At 41.3% G+C, this 22,649-nt stretch overlaps 1 protein-coding gene across 1 annotated transcript; it reads right to left on the reverse strand.

The window, feature by feature from the left end:
• Positions 1–9,041: 9,041 nt before the first annotated feature.
• On the reverse strand, positions 9,042–13,763 carry LOC109137370 (early growth response protein 1-B). Its single transcript, XM_019255299.2, has 2 exons — positions 12,819–13,763; positions 9,042–12,530 (listed from the first exon to the last, which is right to left on the reverse strand). Exons 1-2 carry the CDS (start codon positions 12,973–12,975, stop codon positions 11,200–11,202), a joined length of 1,488 nt encoding a protein of 495 aa, XP_019110844.2. The 5' UTR covers positions 12,976–13,763; the 3' UTR covers positions 9,042–11,199.
• Between the last annotated feature and the right edge of the window lie 8,886 nt (positions 13,764–22,649).

Raw genomic sequence — 22,649 nt, forward strand, 5'->3', positions numbered from 1 at the left:
GTGCTGATGTTATGAATGTTAATCTTATCCATCATAATCAGAGTATATATTTTGGATTTAATACTCGGATGGCTCAGCGTGCATAAAGCTCAGATTTTTTTTTTTTTTTTGCAGTTTTGTTGCTGAAGAAGCTCAAACATTAGGAGTCTTGATTTCACATCAAATTCTATGTAAATAGTAAAACCAGTGACTTAAAGCTCCGTGTCACCAGTCTGAAGAAACGCTTTAATCTCTGCGGCATTTTGCTTGCATAGCATAACCACAAAGTGCAGATTTTATTTGAACTTGGTAGTCACTTTGTAGCTCCAACTCGTCACACACACTTGCGCTTCCTCCCTCGATGAAAATAATGAGGCTGTTTGATGTGAGACCACTATGGGCCGTAATGAGAGGAGTAGACTGTTCAGGACACATGAAAGCTCTTCAGTCCATTTGGACCATGAGCGGCCATTACGGGCGCGGGACTGAGACACCATGGAGATCTGCTGACTTTATGAAGGGGTACAGGATTTTAATGATGGAGGCAACAGCTGAATCTGTCACCCTTTTAACTTCTCGTGGAAGGAGGGAGAAAATATTTCAGAGGTGTTAAACACAGAGAGACCTACAACATTCAAGGGCACAGTGAATGGGCCGTACGAACAGAAACATGGTCACATATCCCACAGGTGCTGTAGGAGGATCGCAAATGAAGAGAGAGAATCTGCTACATAAATTAAAGTCCTTGATTGTACCAGCTCTGCGACTGTTTAAGTGATTGTTCAACTTCAATCATACTTCTCTATTCGTTCATAATGATAATTTCTTTGAGGGTTATTCTTTTGTTGGAAAAAGACCCAGTGTTTTCACGACCTGCAAAGTGATGAGTCCATAAATTATCTCTTTCTCGTCCAGAGGCAGGAAGCAGCACATCTACCTCTCATCATATCAATCTCTTTCTCCTTCACAAGACGCCACTGTCAGTGGTGCCAGAAGAGACACAAACACAGAGAGTGGATGAGTAGGAGGAAGGACAAGCTGATGGTGATGGAAGGATCAGCATCTCTTCATTTATCTGCAGCACGATAGAGGAAGAGCCCCAGCTGAGACGGGGTTAATATTTCTCCAGCTTCACTTCTGGGGAACACTGTGATTTGTCACCTCAGTAGTAAGCCCAAGTGCCAAGAATCTAGTTAATGGTTAGACACAGCATCCTGCCACTGGGCACCATTTTGGCTCCATAACAATAGGAAGGCCTGCCTCAGCCACAGAGTACTTTGAAGGACCGGGGGCCCTGTCACTATCTGTCTCCCCAATGATAGCAGTTCCTGATTAGTTAATAGTTAACGGACATGTGGATGCATCAATCCTGAGGAGTGACGGGGAGTATAAATGCACAAATACACAGACGGTGGGAGCTCAATGCTGATGCTGTAAACATATCTTGTTAACAGGAAGCAGACCCTATGCCGCCACAGCATTGAGTGACAGGATCACAGATGACTAACAACAACAGAGCGGACTCTTTTTCTTTTTCTTTTTTTAACTCTTCTGCATCCTCGCTAAGCATTTGTGCTGCTAATGTCCTCAGAGATGAATATTGCATTAGTGTTTTTATTTAATCTTTGGAAAAAACATGATTTATAGGCATCCACATAAAATAATTTGCCCTTTTGATTGCCTGAATCTGAGGATTGTGCAGAAATAAGTACACGGACATAACTGAATTTGTGTATAGGATTGTGCAGAAATAAGTACACGGACATAACTGAATTTGTGTATTTGGTGCTATTTTATACCCATCTCTGCTCTACGACAGCATAAAACACAATTTAAGTCCCTGATTTTCAGCTATAACTCACCATAACGTACTCTCCAGAGCTACAAAAGCAATTACAAAAACTACAACCTAAATCACATTGTTAATTCACATGGTGATTGCTTACAACACAAGACAAGAGACTTTGAGGCTGTTTTGATTTTTAAATGTGTACCGCTGATCTGACTCATACATATGAAAGCCAACCATTTAAAGCACCAAGAATCACAGGAGGGGGACCAAACGCGTCTCTTTAGGTTTGAAACCCTCTACAGGTTTGAGATCAGAGACAGCTTCTGTCTGATATATGGTCGGGGCTTTTAGGCTTGGGAAACATACTGTAGTGTATACGCCCCTGTGTGACCCCAGCATGGCTCCTATACACTCAGACAGAGGGAGACGTCACTCTCTGTGCGCTCCCCTCCCCGTGAAAGTGACGGTTCATCACCAGCTAAAAGCCACTAGGGGGGCAGAGCCGGCCATTATGCACGACTGAGAGGGAACAGTGAGGAATAAGAAGGGGAGGGGACTGTGTGATGTTACAGCTTTGCTATGCTGCTAACCAGAGACCCCCCTCTGCAGCAAGGACAAGCAGGCAGTGGTGTCTGAGAAGTATTCAGATCCTATACGAAAGTACAAGGAGCTCAAAACAATAGCTTAGAATAGTACTTGAGTAAATGTACTTAGTTACCTCATATCAATACAAGTAGGACTCACTGAAGCATGCAGTACTTTTTATTTGTTCTCAGCAGTGTTACATGATATTCTCACTGACCCACGTGGAAAGCAATCAACTAGGTGCATTTACTCAAATGTTCCTTTTATGTGTACCGCTGAGGTGCTTCTACTTTACTCGAGTATTCCTATTTTACGCTGCATTCTACTTAAGTATATTTCACAACATTTCAGAGAGATTCTATTTCTTACTCCATTACATACATACATTTATCTGGTAGACGAGAGCTGACTGTGTACATATATGTCACAGCTTTGAAGCTGCAGAATAAAGAAAAAATAAACTCATTCTGAGACAGACTTTACTTAAAAAATATATATTTTTTAATAGATTTATACATTTACGGCAAAATCTATGTGACTCAAAATAATAGAACAACATACAATAAAACAAAAGAGAACACAACAGCACCGAAGAGAATAGAAACAGACGAATCGAACGTAACAGAAAAGAGAAGGCCAAGATGGCACACGACGGGAAAGAATAGAGTATTGAATTCACGAGAACCAAGATAGGACAAAATAGAGCGGAACAACAGGTTAGGAGAGAGTAGAATAGAAACAAAACACAGCTGAGAGAGACAGGACAGAATAGCACAAAAGAAACAGAATAGATTTTTAAAATAAACTAAAAAAAAAAATAGACTGGATAAATGAAGTGATCTCTAATTCTTTACAAACAACCAGCGTCTGATTGAGTCTGCATGATTTTTTTGTGGTCACTGGTGTTCCAGTCCAGAGAATAACGAGGCTCTGTGTTCTCTATTATTCTTCACTAATGGCTCCAATTCACAACTATCAGAATTCTGCGGGCATTAAAACAACTGTTGCAGCCCAGAGAGAGAGAGAGAGAGAGAGAGAGGGAGAGAGAGCGAGCCGCTAATGCTGAAGTAGCTACATTTTGCATACATTTCATGGAGCTCCAAAGAGCAAAGCTTGATTTGGATGGTTAATTTAGATGCAGAATACATACTGTAGTTGGCGTCGAGGCTGGTGTGCACATGCAAATCGTCGCCCTGCTTGACGGGGAGGGTGCACTGTATGAGCTGAGCATGTATCAGCCCACTCATTTTTATACTACTAGTCTTTATGTCCCAGCCCAGCCTCCTCTCTCTCAGTCTCTGATTCCATCTTGGCAATGACAGACATGCATACACACACACATACACACACACACACACACACACGCGCGCACGCACACACACACACAAACACACATACTAATACACTTCACGTACACTCTCAATCGGCCTCCCTCACTCACTTCTTTCTCTCAGTGAAACACACATGCGCACAGTTTCCCTCAGACTTCGACACATTCTCTTTGCTTCTCTATGGGTGAGCCATCATTATCTAGAGAGAGTGCCAGTGTTTGGCCACAGTATGCCTCCTTCTCAGCGTTGAACTGAACAGCCGAGACATAGGCTGCTGGTAGTGACACAGCTGTCACAGACATGCCTCATTACTGCTGTTGCAAATGTCAAAGCACTAAAGTAATCACTCACAGCTCTACTGGACACATGGTCATACCGTAATTTATTTTATGGGAAGAGGGGTTAACAGTTGTGTGTATACGCCGATGCTACATAGATGAGTGGATTTTTACACATTTCTTTTATTTGAGATACTTTGTGGAGATGGCTGCATGCTAATGTGACAGCAGGTTTCTGGATATTTGCAACAAGTAAAAAGCATGATAGACATTTTTTTACACAAGCACAAACTCCCTTCAGAGTCATTACTGTCAATCCAGGATGCTTCCAACTATGGTCCCCTCATGGACCTGATGATATATATGCACCCCGGAGCTTATTTCCTCCACACATGTCAAAGTATTTGTGCTGGCCATTTCATTGTTAACAGGTTATTCCCAGCTTTGTGCAAACAATAAAGTGATGAGAGCGTATAGGTGCACATCGCCGCTGACATGTCATGACTGATTTGACTGATCATTCATTGTTAGAGGAAGCTGTAGTACTCCGCCACCAGCTGATCGGGTTAATGGTTAACATTTCATCCTGTTGTCACTACAAGCTGCTGTCACAGCCATCCAAACTATCTTGGACCGCAGTCAGTGTTGTATTGTTATGACTTGTTATATAAGTTGCCTTGTAGTGTTACAGTTATTTTAAGTCTCTGCTATTTGAAAATTATATAGAGGGAAAAACGCTCAGAAGACACGTTAAGCAAAACCATAGAAACCATGAGAACATCTCGTGGTATTAAGCATGCCTATTATCCCGAGCAGCATGTAACCCTTAACCCAAGCGGAGGTCTATTTGTGCCTTTTTCTGTGGAAGCTGGATGCTTTCATTCATTCAGTCTCAGACGGAGACAGGAGGTGTCACCTGTGTGATTTGGATGAGGATAGAAATACATTTTAAATCCAACTGTCCTTTTTATCACGAGCTTGGAGTTTAGGTTTCCCTGAAAATGTCTGCCCGACATCCCAGTCTGTTTCACATTTGACGTAGCTCAGTTTTTATTAAAAATGCTCACATATGCTTGTATCTTTATATCTGATATAATGTGCTCGACACATATTGTATATGCGGCGCTGTGTATTGGCTTGCTTTCTATTTGTTTGCTGTTGCCTCTGAGGGCAATGTAAGCTGTGCCATGTAAGCTCATGTGGGTTGGGTACCTTTAGATGTATGACACTTGAATTATAAATATTCATTAAATCATTCATTCATTATGGAAAAGAGAAGGAGAGAAGCTAAACGGCTTTATGTTCTGAACATGAGCAGGTTATTGCGATGTAATTTGCTTTTTTTTTTATCATTTCAACTTCAGAATGGATTTCAGTCTCCAAAAACTAGTCGCTAATTTTGTCTGCCTGCTGTTTGGTGCTGGGCAGGTAGTGTACACTGAGTTTTTGAAGCCTTTTTAGGCTGAAAACAGCTGCTTACTGCAGCCGAATACAGGTGATAATTCTCTGTGGGTTCATCATTATCAAGTATCCTCTATTACATAACGCTTAGTCAGTTTGAAAATATTGATTATAGCAGCTTTAAATGACTTCAAATGTATGAAGCGTTATTAACTAACTAGATTTATTTCAGCGTCCACCAACTCGAGGTAAACTTGAGGTAAATTCAATATGTTCACCAGCTAGTTGTTCATTTTGTCTGTCTGCTGTTTAGTGCTTCAGTTGAAAACAGCCCCAGAAAACAACAAGAGCAGTAAGAGTGAACCGAAACTTTAAGGTTGCGAGTTGCGGAGCCAAAACATTGAGCTGAAAGACGCTAAAATGCTCCCCAAAGCTGAAGGGAAATTCAGGGTCAGTTGATAATTCTCTGTGGGTTCATCATTGTAAGCACATCACACACAGTCATTTTATTTATTATTATAGATTATAGCAGCTTTAAATTACTTACAGTATAATTTATGTTATTAACTACCAAAGAGCAGTCTGTCCTGTACTAATCTGAAGTAACAGGAAATGACATCCATGTGGGCGGCTTACCTTTAAATGTATGACACTTTACAATTATAAATGCCGTTCATTCATTATGGGAGAAAGACGAGAGAAGCTAATCTGAATTTCCTTCACCAGTTCACCAGCTAGTTGCTAATTGTCTGCCTGTTGTTTGGTGCTGGGCGGATAGTGTACATTGAGTTTTTAGAGCCTATTTTTGCTGAAACTACGAGAGCAGTAAGAGTGAACCAAAACATTAGGGTTGTGGGTCATGGAGCCAAAACACTGAGCTGAAAGACGCTAAAATGCTACATAGGAAATTAAGAATCGGGTGATAATTCTTCACTGTAAGCATCGTCTTTCACACGACATACAGTCATTTGATTTATAAGTCATGTAGAAATATTGATTATAGCAACTTTAAATGTTGCGTTATATGTTCCTATACTAACCTGAAGCAACACACATTACACACACTGGATTTTCAGACCAACAACACATTGAAGCTGTTTGTATGGAATGATTTGTTCCATTGACATGTCCAGATTCCTGGTTCTTGCCACAGTATACATACGCCGCATTGTGAGGGCTCAAACCTGGAATGTTCCAAGGTCAACTGTAAAGTTCCCTGAGTAATTGAATTGCTATGAAGTCATTCAGCTAGCTCGGTGTAGCACGTGTTCACTGCGCTTTCCATTCACTTAAGGTGCAGCATATACTGTAAATCCTTTGAAGTAGTTACCATAGAGATGTTGTGTCCTGGACAAATGTGGTAGACTGGACTCCTTGACCCTAGAATTGAAAAAGTTCTCTTCTGAGTCTAGTGCTTCGCCTGGTTGGTCGTATAAATGAAGAATTTGGGCACCAGAACAATGGAAAGAATTAGGCACTTTAGAATGTTTGCATAACGAGCTCCTTCTCGGCGCAGTGGTTCTCTTCTTTTTAATCACCTGCACTCTCCAGACCACCTACACCCTTCTTCATGATCAGATACAGGACCAACGGGTTGATGTATGATCCGAGGAATTAATCTGCTAAGCCTGATTGCCATTACAGCCATGCGATTATGCACCTTGATTACTGAGCCCACCCCAAGGACCATGACGTGCCCCGGTGCGCATTTTAAAGGTGCGCATAAAATTATGTGGTGATTACCCCACAATAGATCAATCCACAAGCGAATGAGACTGTGTGGCCATATAGACCGTCTCAAGTAGGACTGTGATTATTAATAGGTACTTGAGGTGACCTGATACCTGAAGCTTGAACCACTGAAACTGCCTCGGATCCTTCACGAGCAAATAAATTCATTTTCATACATTCTGAAAGTCATTATTGGATTATTGTTGTAGAGGTAGGATTGTTTGGAGTTCAAGCATGGATAAAAGGGATGTTGGGCTCTTCAGAGACGACTGGGGCCGTACTTATCCCTCTTGAGATAGACTTCAGTTATTTAATGGCAGCACAGATGTGGATGGGCTTGACATTGAGGAGGGTGGAATGCTCCACGTATTCACACTATATAATATGGATCTGCTAAAGGTCTGTTTGCTTATGCATGATGCAAAATAAATGAAAAAAAAAAAAAAAGATTATGAGGGGGGAAAAAACTAACTTTTGTGTGCCAATCAGAGCAAAGAAAAAAGGTTGTGAACATGTGAGTACATATCATTCTGCAGTGACACTTATCCTCAGAATTTGGGCCCCATCTAATCCTTCACTGTCATTTGAAAGGATTTTTTTTTTTATTTAATCCTGAGCCAAAGTACTAATTTGGTAGAGCAGATAAATAGTGTCATTGACTTATCCAGAAGCAATCCTACGTCAAGCGATTAATTGGATGAGACAATGAAGAAGTGAAATCACATCCGTTCATGGTTTTCTCCCTGGTTACATATGGAATGTGTTAGTCACACAGAGAGAGACATTACCTTGGATAAACCTCCCCCCCCGTCCCCAATGCAACGGTCCTAATGTTAACATATTTGCATTAGTAATATCCTGGCAAGGATTTAATGGACTTGATGTGCTACCATTCACAGCAGAGGTCCACGTTCTGAGAAAGCATGGTTCTCAGTAGCGGTCATGTGCCCTTCCTGCACAATTACTTAATGGCTTCAGCAATTACGCACATCTACAGGAGTAAGGAAAAAAACAACAAGAAAAAAAAAAACATAAATGTCAGTCAGTGGAAAAAGAACTGATTTATGTATTTTTGTCTGTGTATCAAAGCATTAGTTAGGGAAGGTTTGTGACATTGTAAACGTATTCGATAAAGACAACGCGGCTGAAACCATACGCACATGCTGTAGATATATCGAGGACCATTTACAGTATGCAAAGTGAATCTGAGTTTCCAAATGCACAAATGCAGAAATTCCATCACTGGCCAGAGTTCAATAACTCTTGAGTCTTCAAGTGTCTGGATAATGGTCACTGTGACTGCACATCACTGCAATTCAAAACCTCAACTATCCATCAGTGGACAATGTTTGCCTCTAAATCAACACGGATAGGGGAATGTGCGTTGATGCTGGTTGGGCTCTGTGCTATTGTAAGTGATGATGAGTGATGGACAGGAGAGGATGGGTACATACTATTCACAGTGCTCCATGTGGCAGCTTGCATTTTCACACTGGTACAGTATGTTTGTCAGCTACAGACAACGCAGGCACTTACGCACCGCCGTGGGCAAGCAAAGTAGTGTTCTGCCAGCTGACTGCGTCATGGGCACATGCATGTCCTACGTATCACCACGGAGTCCCTGGTAAGACATGTCTGCGCGGTTTGCAATGCCAGATTGTCAGATCTTTGCATCCTCTAAAGATGCACAGAGCACATAGCATCTTGACCTCCTATTTTAAGTATAGACGTAACAGTCTTCCCCCCTCCAGAATCCTGTATGTACACTAAAGGAGTCATATTTGCTTACCTTAAACATTACTTGTACTATACTCAAAGTGTTGGAAATTTTACCACTTCACATGAAAATGCAGTGTCTGTTTATTGTAGCGAAAGAAAGGAAACAAATCTTGCATGCCCTCGCAAGAAGAATCACTTTTTTCTTTCTCTCTTTTTTATTCTAGCAGAGAGGTTTCAAGGCACAGAGACCATTAATTGCATTTACAAGAATGCACAGGCAGTTTTGACAAGAGGAGACTTCAGTACCACCATTCTTTGAGAGAAAAAAATATACATGATAATAGAGCATAATCGCATTCAGCAATCAAGTGGAAATTAATATCCTTTTATTGCAAAAGTGGATGAGTGAATGAACAAAGGGATGAATGAAGTGAGAGCATCAGATCATGTCACTGACATGGCAAGAAAATGTCCTGTTTAACAGGTTTCCTGTAGAGATTACCATGACGCCCATGGCGCTCATCTCCACGTTTACAACATGAGGAAAGTGATCTTTGAAGTCGAGGGGATTCAGAATCACAGCACTGAGTAATAGGGTATTCACTTTAATGTGTGTTGAGTCACAGGGCAGAACTGCGAGGTCTAATTTTAGGCCTGCAGTGTGGTGCCACAGGTGGACTGTTACAATGTGTATTTTGGGAAGAGATACACTCATCTGAATGCTCTGATGGGGGGTCCCAATGCCTGCATGAAACAGATGGGCGAAGTGAGAATGGGTCATTCTAAACCATGCACAAGAAACTTGCTGCTTCCAGAAAATGTTTATTTTGTTCATAAACTTTTCATAAAAATAACAACATCGATATTAATTTAAAGTATTGTAGAAACTGTATATGTACAAAATCTTTACTTGAACAGTTAATATAACTTAAGGCAAGTTAAATTACTTTTTTTTTTCTTTTTCCATTTTTTCTTTTTTTTGCAGTACCCTGTTGGTGACAATCTCACCAAACTCAACATTTTTTATTTTTTTTTATTTTTTTGTTGCTAAAGTCAACATTTCAGCATACAGTATCTCCAGCAAAAAAAGATACCAGGAGTCAAAAAAAAAAAAAAACCTTTCATCACCAAGGTTAGGTAAATCCACAGAAACTCGCAGCAATGTGTGCTACCTGATTACTCAAAAGCAATGTTTATATGGTTTGCTAGTCATTTTCTAGCTTGATTAAACATACTTCTGTACATACTGTAAAATCATTTTTGTTTGAAAAGCCGTACCACAACTAGTTATAACATATTGCCCCCTTCCCCTCCCTTTTTTTGTGTTAAAATCTAGATCATCAGTCTCAATGAAATAACTCTCATCATACCAACAATGGGATGAAGTGCCAAAAGGTTTCTGATATCAAATTGTAACATTTAAAATATTGTGTTACCAAACAATAGCCCTCGAAAAAACCAAGACATTATTAATGATTTAGAATACATTTCACCTTGATAAATGACGCTCAAATGTGATAAATGTAAAATATACAGTTAGCTATAAAAATACAAAGAAGTACAGTAATACAAATATATTTATTTCCCATTTATGATATATCTTTCACAATTGTAATAATCCAAACAATTGTATAACACAACACAAAGACCAATGACAAAAAACACTGACAGCCAAATGATAAGAAGTTAAACAAACACTAAATTGGATCAAAGATGGACAGCTTTATGGTCAGAGCCATAAATATGTTAGCCTACATTCATGTCAATAACCCTCACTTGTGGGAGTGAAGGAGTACCTTGACAGTGGTTGATATTCCAGTTAAAGGAAATAAAATAAACATTGACATAAACATGCATTTGTTTTAAGAAACATAGTCCAAACCATTGCTCTAAGAATGCTAAAAGCAGAAAATAAGAATCTTAAATGGAGATATTAATAATCTGTTTAAGTGCAATCCGTCCAGGCTCGGAGGCGATGGAGGTTTGGAGCTATCCAGACGAAGAAGGTGCTGAACAGCAAGTCATGCAAATGCCGCAGCAGAGAGGTTTGGCTCTACTGACAGTAACAGCAACAAGTCACTGTTGATCTGTTTACCGACTTTTACAACTTATGCATGTTTGCATACAGTCGGCAGCATCAGCAGCAGCAGGCAATAAGGCCGAAGCAGTCCTCTTTCTCCCTTTCTGCTCCTAAAAAAAACAAAAAAACTGCAGTACTCGCAACAACCAAAAAAGAAAAAAAAAGAAACAAAAGGAAAACCTCTGCTGTCAGGCATTGGCTTGCCAGTCAAACCAACTCAGACATCAACTTGTAGTCAGCTGGCTTATCTTCCAAGACGGAAAGATCCTAATATATTGTATGTGAGGACACATAGCCTTGTCTTCAAATTCCCTCTGGAAGAGTGAACGGCCATGCGCCGGTGGTCACCTGTGGCTTTATTTCCATTTTCTCCTTCTGTTTCAGGTGTACGCGTCCGTGCCGTTTCCTCTCGTCGCTCCGGGCGAACCGTTTGCCGCAGATGTCGCAGGAAAACGGCTTCTCCCCGGTGTGAGTCCTGGTGTGGGTGGTAAGGTGATCGCTACGGCTGAAACTGCGCAAACAGATGCGGCACTGGAAAGGTTTGTGGCCCGTGTGGATGCGGATGTGCCGGTTGAGCTCATCCGAGCGGGAGAAGCGCCGGTCGCAGCTCTCCATGGGGCAGGCGAAGGGTTTCTCTTTGGCTGGGCCGTGAGAGGCGGCTGGGCTCTTTCTGGCCCTGGGGGGTTTCGTCGCACGGGTGGTGTAACTTTGGGCAAAAGAATCTGGCAACAAGGAAGAGTACAGGATGGAGTCTATGGTGCTCGGTAAAGCTGGTGATGTGTATAAGGAATCACACTGATTAGATGGCTGTGGAGGTTCGGGGAAGGGTTTCAGGTTGGAGGAGAGGCCCATTGGAGGCGGTGGGAGGTAATTATTGTACAGGGGGCTGGAGTAGCTCTGAGAACAGGTGTCAGAGAAACACGGTTCCTGTTTGATACCTCCCTCCACTTTAAACTCCATCTCTGGGTTGGGACAAATTGGGGGAAACGTGTCTAAAAGTTCCTTAACATCCATTTGCTGGTCAGGGGGGAAATCGCTTGACATCGGGAAGGTTTCCGTCTGGAAACTCGTCTCCAAACAGTCAGACTTGTTAAATGTTCCCCACTCGTAGCAGCTACTTTCAAACTCATTCTTGACCACGACAGGGAAAGAAGCGGCCTCTGACTTTGGTTCATCCTTCTTCTGATTTGGAGCTCGGGAGGAGCCGAAGCTGAGCTGGGAAGTGGACGGGTCTTGGACTTGGCTGCCGGCCTGATCATCAGGATATCTCGGGCACGTTTGGTCTGGAGAGTATACAGGGGGAGAAGGTCCGGAGCAGGTGTATGCTTGCCTTTTGACGCCGGGGTCTCCAAAATTACCATTGCTGCTGTCCATCGGCGCAGGCGATGGATAAGTTCCCCGACTGTTGCCGCTCTGTTGCACTTCTGAAAGTGGCAGTGTGGATATACCCACGATCTCAGTGATCATATTGAGGAGTGTTTCGGTGCTGCACGGCGCTCCCTGAGATGCCTCAACATAGAAACTGCCAGAGTAGGCGAGCGAGGACGGGGTGTAGGTGTCTTTTGGGCATTCGCATGGATTAAAAGCAAATTCCGAGTTGGAAGCTTCGGTTTTGAGGGTTGCAGGGGTTCCTTCTGTTGAATTAGAGAGAGAGAAAACTTTGTCATCGCGAGTGTTTTTGAAATACATATATATATAAATGAGAATCAGTGCAAATTAAACGAGGAGGAAAATCAGCGTTACATAAACACTCATGCGTATTTTGGCACAGGAATGCCTTGATAAGACGCCTTGATACACTCGACTGCACTGAAAAAGAGCTGCCGTATCTCCCTCAGCGGTGCTCATATTTAACAGATTTTCTTTGTAAAAAAATTCTCATGCATGCACATTTCATCGAGTGTGCAAAGATGCGAACTCACCGTGGCCAAACTGGGCAGGTACCCCCCGCTCTGCATCGACGTACACCTCCTGGTTATCTTTCCGCACGCTGTTTTCCATTCCCAGGGAAGAACTGTTGCAATTCTCAAACTGAGGGTAAAAAGAATCTTTCGCATTCAAATCCATATTGTTCAACATAATGATGCACTTAGAAGTCCGTCTCTTCCAGGGGGGAAAAAGGTAAAAGGGGGGGAAAAATGTAAAAAAAAAAAAACAAAAAAACAAATTATGCAGATTACTGTTTTCTTTCAACCCCCCCTTTGATGGTTTTCAACAAATGATCCAAAGTGGTCAGTGTCAAAAGGTGTAAAAAAAAAAAGCAATTAAAGGTATTCCTTCTCGTCTCTGCTCCTCGGTAGGTATTTGCTTGCTGTGGGTTTCACATCAGCGACTTCCCCTCTCTCTCCTTATATACACTTTGGCAGCTCCCTCGGCCCTCCTCCCCATTCATCAGCTCCAGTGAGAGGATTCCCCGCTGCGTGTAAACTTCATGCCCATATATGGACAGAGGATGTGACGGAGTCCCCCACACCCCCCTCCCTCTTTCTCCCTTACCTCTATCATCCTCCTCCCATCCTGGAGAGATGGAGTCTGACGTTGCAACAAGTGGCGACCAGTGTTGGTTGCTTAAAAAACGTTCATGTTTCTCTCCACGTTAACCATCAAATTAACAAAATATTACAATATATATATGTATTTTTTACAAACATAAAGTGGTTTCGCTTGATCTCCCCCTGCAGCCCACACTGAGGGTGAACTAACCCAAACGGCGTAGGTATCCTTCACCATCTGCCGATTTAGTTCTGACCGCCCTACCAATGATATGAGGCATAAATCATGAAAATAGGAGGGGATACTCCAGATGTTGGAGGTGCAAAGGCATGCAACAGGGTGTGATGGGAAGGTAATGTAACTAGTAACGTGACAGATGTACTCCCAGGGAGTCAATCCTGAACTAAAAAAATAGAAAAATCAGATATTATGTCATAATTTGAGGATAAACATCAGGCATACATATGTATAATTTATAGATATTCCATGGATGGCATCATAGGTCAAAGACAGACAAAATATTTGCTCCTAATGCATGTTTAACCACTTAAAGTATCATCTTCAACTACATGAAAATGTCTAATATTATATGATTTATTATAACCTATGAAAAAAGTAGTTCTACATATCTATCTAGTTCTACATATTTTAAGGAGATATTGAGGCCTGTGGTTCTTGCAATACATATTTTAAGGAGATATTGAGGCCTGTGGTTCTTGCAATAAACATACCAAAAAACGATGAGGTACATTGAGATCAACAGGCAGGCATGTTAAGATGCTTTAATATAAATATATGTGCAACATCATTACGAAATCACCGACAATGAAGGTCCATGTGAGTCTTATGCGAGGCTGTAATATTTGTTGTTGTTGCTTGAAGGCTCGTTAAAGGTAATGCTGATGTTCAATGTTCAAAATCAAGAAACTAAATTAAACAGTCTGACAGCTGGGATCTGTTCTCTGCAGACTTTGTTGATCTGTGCAACCCAATAACATGCAGGCTAATGTATATGTAAAGTACTAATTAAACAAATTGAAGCGATAACATAGGCAGATGATGATTTATTTATTCTATACTGTGAATCAGACACTCTCCTCTCTTTTTTCTCCCGGACTGTTACAGCTTAGATGTCTTCTAGCAGTTCAACTGAACATCTCTTCCCATCATTCCACTGCTTACATTCACTTTCACACCCCTTCTCATGTTGGTCCCTGGAAATTGTGGTCGCTCGCTTTTACACCATCAGGACGAATAACAGCACGGTCCGGTCTAAACGAACCCTTGGCCTTTAAAAGCATTGAAGGGAGTCGATAACACCCCTGAGGTGTTCAGTGGTTGAACCCAACTGTTCACATGACATTTCAACCCCCAAAGCTTTTTTTTTTTTTTTCTGGCTGTTTCGCATCTGTTGCTGGGTGCACTCAGTGGTCACACTTCCTATTACAAAAAGTCAATACTCTTTCATAGGACGTTGCGGTTTGCAGCAGACCTCTGGCCCCGGTTGGAGGTTCAGGACCACGGATAGCTCCGGCACGGTATTCAGCCGTGTAATCACAGATGAACCAGCAGAACATACACTCTTTACCACTTTACTCTCACTGCTTCCTGTGGCTCTGCGTTCATGTGGAAGACACTTTCTTTGCATGAAATCAATCAAACCGATCATACCGCAGAGGGAAATCATAAGTCACTGCTAACATGCAGCTACAGCTCCGAAAAATCTAAATTTGATATGAGTCTGAGGTGATGTACACTCACCTTATCCTGCAACAGTCGGTTTAAGTGGTGGGAATGAATTATTTTACACTTTTTACACTTAAATTCCACATTTCTGACTATAATTATGTTTTTTTATTTTATTTATTTGACAGCTTTCGTTAACAGACATCAGCTTGTCAAACATTTCTATAGTCAAGGAAAGCCATCTTGATAAACAACATTAATGTACTGCTTAAATGTTAATGCATGAAATAATGATTCATTTATAACAATGAGTCATTTTAGGCTACTTCTAACACTTTAAGTACATTTTCTATCTATGTCAGTAAAACGAAGAATGCAGGACTTTTACTTGTAACTGTGTTTTTGTAGTGATGCGGTAACGGTACTTCTATTTGAGCACATGATCAGAAACTGGCTATTGATTTTCAATAACTCGTGAAAGTCTTCCACTTATGGACACCAGCGGCAAAAGCAATAATGATATAAAAAAGAATAACGAATGATAGCAGTGATTTTGCCGGCATTACTGCTGAATGACCTCTGGTTATGTCTGGTACCTGGCTGAGATTTGAGTTGCTCATGCTCATGGGGAACAATAAATAACTAATACTAATTCATCCACCACTGCAGACTGTTGATAAGAAAGAAAGAAAGAAAGAAAGAAAGAAAGAAAGAAAGAAAGAAAGGAGATATATATCATTAGAAGCCATAAATTTGTCTTTTAATGTTTCTGTTTTTGTTGACACAGTCACAGAGGCATTCATTTAACCATTATGTTTACTATTGAAGCTGTAGTTTGCAGTAGTGTTTCTAATATTTTGGCCACCTCGTTTACATACATAAGAGGGCCACTATATTAGGAACAGCTCTCAACATAATCCACCCCTGTTCAACAATAACATGATCTTATATAACATAATTTAAAAATGCCTCAACCCAACAGTCTTATTCTTCATTGTGAGACTTTTATTGACAGCAGCCATTGACAAGTGCTCATGGCTGTACACAAGTAACCACAGCTGTATAAGATAAATGGTTATATCAGACAGTCACACCTTCACAGCAGTACAGAAAGTATTTATCAATAACCTCAGGAATTCTTTATAACTTTAATGAAAGAGCTCAGAGCTCAGGCTATTTGAATAGTTTCCGAGTGCGCTTTGCTGTGGATAAGATTAAGTGAAGATAAAAAAGCTTGTGGGCAACATGGAATAACACATTGTGTCTAGTGCGGCACAAATGCAAAGAGACTATTAGACATAATACACAGGCTGCTTATACTAGACTACTACTCAAATTTCAATACTGAGTGGTGGAAAATGTATCAAAGGATCTCTGAGTCGCTGCCCTGTCATCTTTTTAAGGTAGTGTATGATAATAGCGTATAAGCTCTTTCATTGCAGCAGTGACATTCTCCCGAACAAATCGTTTTCACCTCAGATGTGCACTCTAATTCTAGGCACAGAGATGTTTAGCTTTGAGGAACTGCCTCCAAGTAATCCTGAGTCTATTAAAACCAATCTGATCACACAGAGTTCAGATCATGGGATGCTGTTATGATAACTGCAGTGTGGCTAACCTCTCTCCTCCATAAAATGCCACAGCACCGGGACTAAGTAATGGATTTATGTAATGTTAGCACTTACTGACATTATAGCGCAGGGGTAACGCCATACCTGTAAAAGTTAAATGAAAGCCTTTGTTTTATTCACTCACTTCTGAGCACTGTGAGACAAAATGCTCCTGTTTCTTAGGGAACGGTGTGGCAGGTTGAGACAGAATATAGAGCACAAAGTTGCTGTTCCGTGTTTTAACAAGGATATTGACTTCAAAGTGCTGGCTATGGAAAGAAGATGAAACATTCCTTTAATGAAAGGATATCTTGGTACTTAATGCACAAGTGGAACACTCTTTAATATAGTCCTGACCTAAAAGAGTCTCAGCTTGTAGTATGTCTTTCTAATTTAACCAAATGACCAATTAGTCTGTTGACATTACCTGATCATTTGGTTATTTTATTAACCTGCAGTTAAATTGCCCATGTGCATGTGGTGCCATTATGAATTAAATATAATCTAATATAAATCTTATGGAATGGGAAAATGGGTTGACCTGATGGGCCTAAAGAAAGGGGGCAGCAAGAAGATTCAAAACCCACTTGGGGCCTTTCTATGTGGAGTTTGCATGTTCTTCCGTGAATTCTCTACGGCTTCCTCCCACCTCCAAAGACATGCACTTCACAGATTAATTGGTGACTCTAAATTGTCCATAGCTGTGAATGTGAGGGTCAATTGTTGTTTGTCTCTATGTGTCAGCGCCGTGATCAACAGGCCTCAACGGGGTGTACCCCGCCTCTCGCCCAATGTCAGCTTGGATCGGCTTCAGCCCCCCACAGCTCTGATAAGGACTAGTGGTTACAGAAAATAGATGGATGGATAGTCCTAGAAGAAGAACCAGAGGGCCGAGGGTTTCTTGAATGTGTGTAGCAAATTCCACTTCAATCCATCCTTTGGTTGTTAAGACATTTAACTCAAACCCACAAACGTCAACTTCTTGATGAAGAAACGTCAGCGGATCACAATCATTAGCATTTGTCATCTGCAAACCATGAAGCTCTACACAAAAGTTTGTGACTACCTATCCTGTAGTCGATGAGACAGGATCACAGGATAAGTGAGGGGGTCACCAAAGTCATTAGGACTCATTGGGACTGTGGATGTCCGTAGAAAATTTAATAGAAATCCAAACAACAGTTGTCAAGATATTTCAGTAAGAGCCAAAAATGTCCTAGAGGAAAGTCAGACGTACACCAGGTCAGTTTGTGTGCACAAAATGTCATGCACCAAAGTGGTGGAGTGACCAAGTGACCTATCAACAAAACCATCCATAGATGTAAGCAATTAGTATGGTTAAAAATGCAGCTAATTTAACCCAAATATATCCTGTATTTTGCAAAGCCTCTACATGCTTAGTGCCCCAACAACTGCAGATTTACTGTGACTTGCAGATAAACTGTCAAACAGGTTTCCAGCCTCTGTCTCTGTTGATTGAATTGTTTATCGCATTACTCCAGCTTTATTGATTGTGAGTGTGTGATGGATAATATTACTTTCATAACCCAAGTGTGCCCCAGGGAACGGTAAGTACTTTTCTTTATACTGTATACGTAACCCCCCGGGGCCCTGTTATTTTCAGGTTCTCTCCTGGACAGGGTGTGGGAGTTTTCGCTTGCAGGTGGGTGCCTGATAGAGTTGAAGAGGCAGTGAGGAGTGACTGCCCTCTGAGATCGCTGCCTGCAAGATGAAGGATTGAGTGGACAGTAATGTCTGTTCTATATTTTCTTATTTTGACTTTCAATATCACTCCTCAGCGTTCAGTAGTGTTGTAATAAGAAAAAGAGCTGCTACGCTGACAACACTAAACTAATCTAATCCAGTAATAGAGACAAACTCAATTGTCTCTTGCTGTGTAGAGCTTTCATGAAACATAATCACAAGAAATAAAAGCATTATCTTTAACGAAATACCGAATTATGCTTCAGACAAGGCTGATACACATTTAAGGACAAAATCTATCTAAAGCTTGTTGATTTTGCATTATTGTGCAGCACTCAAGCTATTGACAAAAAACCAAAGGCGCATCAATGTTTGGTTTTACATCTAATGTAGGTTATGTCCCTGATTTGAATTTTCCCCAAGAGCATGAGACCTCAAATCTCAGCCAGAGAAGACCAAAGGTAGTAGCAGTAACGCTGGCAAAATCACTGTGATCATTCATTATTCTTATTTATGTTGTAAGCCGAATCAGATAAGTGGAAGACTTTTGCCTGTTATTGAAAATCAGTAGCCAGTTTCTGTTCATCGATGGCTTTGCAAAGGGAAGACTAAATTTAGTGGACAGTACAGCTCTACTGTTTTTCTGCGTGTTACAAGTGTTACAGATTCTGCCATCACGTCCACATTACTACTCGACAGCGTAAAAGACAATAATTTAGCACCGCTTCATAATGAAATATATCTCGCTTGATGTACAGCAGCTCCTCAAAGTCTCAATGTCTTGGCATTCTGTCAACCAACTATGCAACCCACACTGTTTGAGAGTAAATAATAGAAGAACCTGATCCATACCAGGAAATCCACTGAGATGCAGAGGCTGCCATTGCTATTTGAAACAAAAAAAACATTTAAAATCCTACCATGATCTGGAGAGGTTAAGCTGGAAATACTGAATCTACAAGGCAAATGCAAAAAAAAAAAAAAAGGCTACAGTTTTGCCTGCATCCATATAGTAATGAAATGTATATCATACAGTACACACATTTACATTCAGCCTCAAGTGCTGTGTTGTACTTTTGGATAAGACCTTTTTAAGTTTGTGGATGCAAAGCAGGTTTTTTGGAAAAGCCAGGGTTGCACAAGAGCCGGTGAAATCCATCTTCCTCCCCCAAATCACATTCTGACACGTCTCACAGTCAAATCTCCCCCCAAGGCGCTAGATGAGGGAACATCTTCAATCTAAACCTGGATACAATAGGGCCTCTAAGATACCGCAAAAATGGATTGGGAGTGCTAAAACCACAGAAACCTCTGCCGGAAACACGACTTTCTATAAATACAGGATACTCGCCTCAGCTGCCAAGTTCGTTATTTTCTCTCCCTCTCTCTCTCCCTCTCTCTCTCCCTCTCTCTCTCTCTCTGTCATGTTGGGCTCTGCATAGTTATATATACTACATCATCATTCAAACACTGGGCAATTGAAAGGAAAATAGCACAAATAAGAAAAATAAAAGCAGCGGAAGCGTGGTTCTTCTTTTGAAGGAACATCTCTCTCCTGCTCTTCCTCTGAGAGTGGGAGTGGGTTAGGGAAGCCCGGTACCAGGCCCCGATGCTGCTGCTGCTGTTGGTGTGGCAGGTTTCCCGTGCGATCCAAAAATACTTTCGCACTCGCCCACTTTGGTCCCCAGCCGCCTGTACTCTTTGGTTCTACAACAGGGATGGGTGAGAATCATATTCAGCTCTCCAATCGTGATTGCGGAATGCCCCAGTGTTTCTTTAACCATGCCCCCAGACTCCTCCACACACATTGCATGGCTCCCACCTTGCCCTCTTCTCTGCTGGATCCATGCTTGCAGCACTCTGACAGTCCAATTCTTGGGCCTGATCCAGCTACTGTACCTGCTGTTACCTAACTACTTGGACATTTTCAAGAGAAATCCATGCAAATAGAACAGTGTGTTTTTCATATTTTCTTTGAATTACATCTCCAAAACTGATTACAAAAATGTTAGATTCAAACTTAGGAATGCCTTCACTCCCAGATCCACTGATGATGTTAGATAATAGTAGATACAATACAAATATCTGCTCTACCAGATACAACAACAGTCCCTTTAGACTGGAGCTCAATAACTACACACTACACAAAATCATTATGGTGCAACATGGGACTAATTGCATGTACTTTTGACCAACAGAAGTTAATACGTCTGCATATTCTAGTCTCTGACTCATCTGCACCCACACTGATTTCTATTTGTTGCTCTTTCCCCCAATCTATTGCCACCACAGGATGTATGAAAAGATATGAATGTTAATAATTAGGAAGCATCGTTTCCATCACTGCTTAATCGATGCACACACACAGTCATTACGGGGACATGCAATGCAAACAGATTCAAACAAATAGCTAACAGCAGACATGTGAGGAAACAGATGAAGAATGTTAAGAGCTTGCAGCTAACAAAAGTAACTATGGAAACGGCCAGCTCTACATTGCACTAGCTTCCACAGCTCTCTCCAGAAATAAAAACTGTTGGGCTAAGAGCGAATCAGGTAAAGACAAAAGATCCCGGGTGAACCTATTTATAGTGGGCCTTACATAACATACATAGACCTATGTTGGCTGAGGCAAGTTTGGTGCTCAACAGCAAGCTTCTGGGGGGCAAAGGCAGGGTACAGAGAGCTGGAGATGCTTGGTCCTGCAGGGTTTTTTTGTAGAAAGACATGAAGTATAAACAGCAATTAGGCCAGTGTGAATGACGACGCTCATGGCAAGTGTATTAAATAGAGGGAGGAAGGCTCGCTGTTTTGATGTGAGGGAGAACAAACACTGGTACGCTTGTCCTGGGAGGGCAGTGATGTCAAAGCCGGAGTTCCACGGACAACATTACCACGCGGTGAGCTAATGAAAATTGACACATTAAACAGTTCATAGCCATGAGGCTGTAGGACAAAGACAAGAAAGAAATGCAGACGTCGTCACAAGGAGCAAAAGTTCATACCCAGTTTGGCCGAAAGCCTTGTTTATTTGTATGGGAGGCGAAAAAGTTGTGTCAGAGGAGCACTCTCCCTCTCACACACTCACACTATTATGTCGCCTCAGGATAAAAACATCTGACATCTCCAGTGAGATGTTATGAACATACAAGCCCACATACGCCGAGAAAACCTGTGTGAGAGCCACTGTAATGCAGGAGTGGTGATCATCTAGAAATACAGCCTGCCACCATATCTTAAATCCAAATTGAGCCATTAGCATAATTATCCACTTATACTGCTTTAATTCTAAGTAGCTCTCCATTGTAAGTAAAATGATAGCTAAGCTGTATTCAAAAAGCCTCTTTTCCACTCACAAATGCCTTATTAATTAGCTCCCTCTAGCACAAGTTCCCAGTAATTACATTCAATACAAGAGTGAGTGCTACAAGGGGGGGTATTTCCAACAACTATCAGACAACTTTTTCTTTAATTACTCTGCAGATGTATAATGATATCCAGGATCTATTTCAGCAGTGCGCAGAAGATGTTTGGACACTGCATTCACTAGTCAATTCACTGGTAGTAGGCAAAATCACAAAATATCCCCTATATAGAAGCTCTGATAAGGTTGGGATGATATGCAAATGAATACTCCATGACTCATCTGTTTATTATGCAGTCACATTAGTTAGCTCTGATGCTGTTTGGCTATTATCCCATCTCACTGTGAAAAAAGGGTCTTGGGTGAGGGGGATGGATTGCGCAGTGAGTGCTTTAGTCACACAGATTGTCCGCACTCTTCAAAGAAATAAATGCATTTTCAACTGTAGTTGCATTGAGGGGATGTGGAATCCATTTCCTCTGAGAGAAACAGTGAACGGCAGAGGATATGGCTCATCTGTATCCAAATCTCTTGGCACCGTGTTTTTTTTTTTTGCGTTAAAAAGGTCAAAGGGTCAAATGATGAGCTTGTGTCTCCCACGACTCAACCCGAAGGCAATCATTGCACATTGATACATCATGCACTGATTTACGACAGACAATCGAACGAGGGGATGTTTCATGTTAGAAACAAAAATGATTTTCTCTTATTTGTGTTGCTTTTAATTTAGAGTTTTATGAGTAGAAACACTGAGAAACAAGCTGTAGCTTCTAAGAAAAACTACCAATCTGTGGCTTCACAGTCTATCTGCCGCTCTGCTAACTGATAGAGGTGCTTTTTTATTTTTTTATTTTAGCCCTGCAACCTTTATACACCACGCTAGAAGTCCAGAGGTT

Source organism: Larimichthys crocea, chromosome X (assembly GCF_000972845.2).
Source record: "Larimichthys crocea isolate SSNF chromosome X, L_crocea_2.0, whole genome shotgun sequence".
Lineage (NCBI taxonomy): Eukaryota > Metazoa > Chordata > Actinopteri > Sciaenidae > Larimichthys > Larimichthys crocea.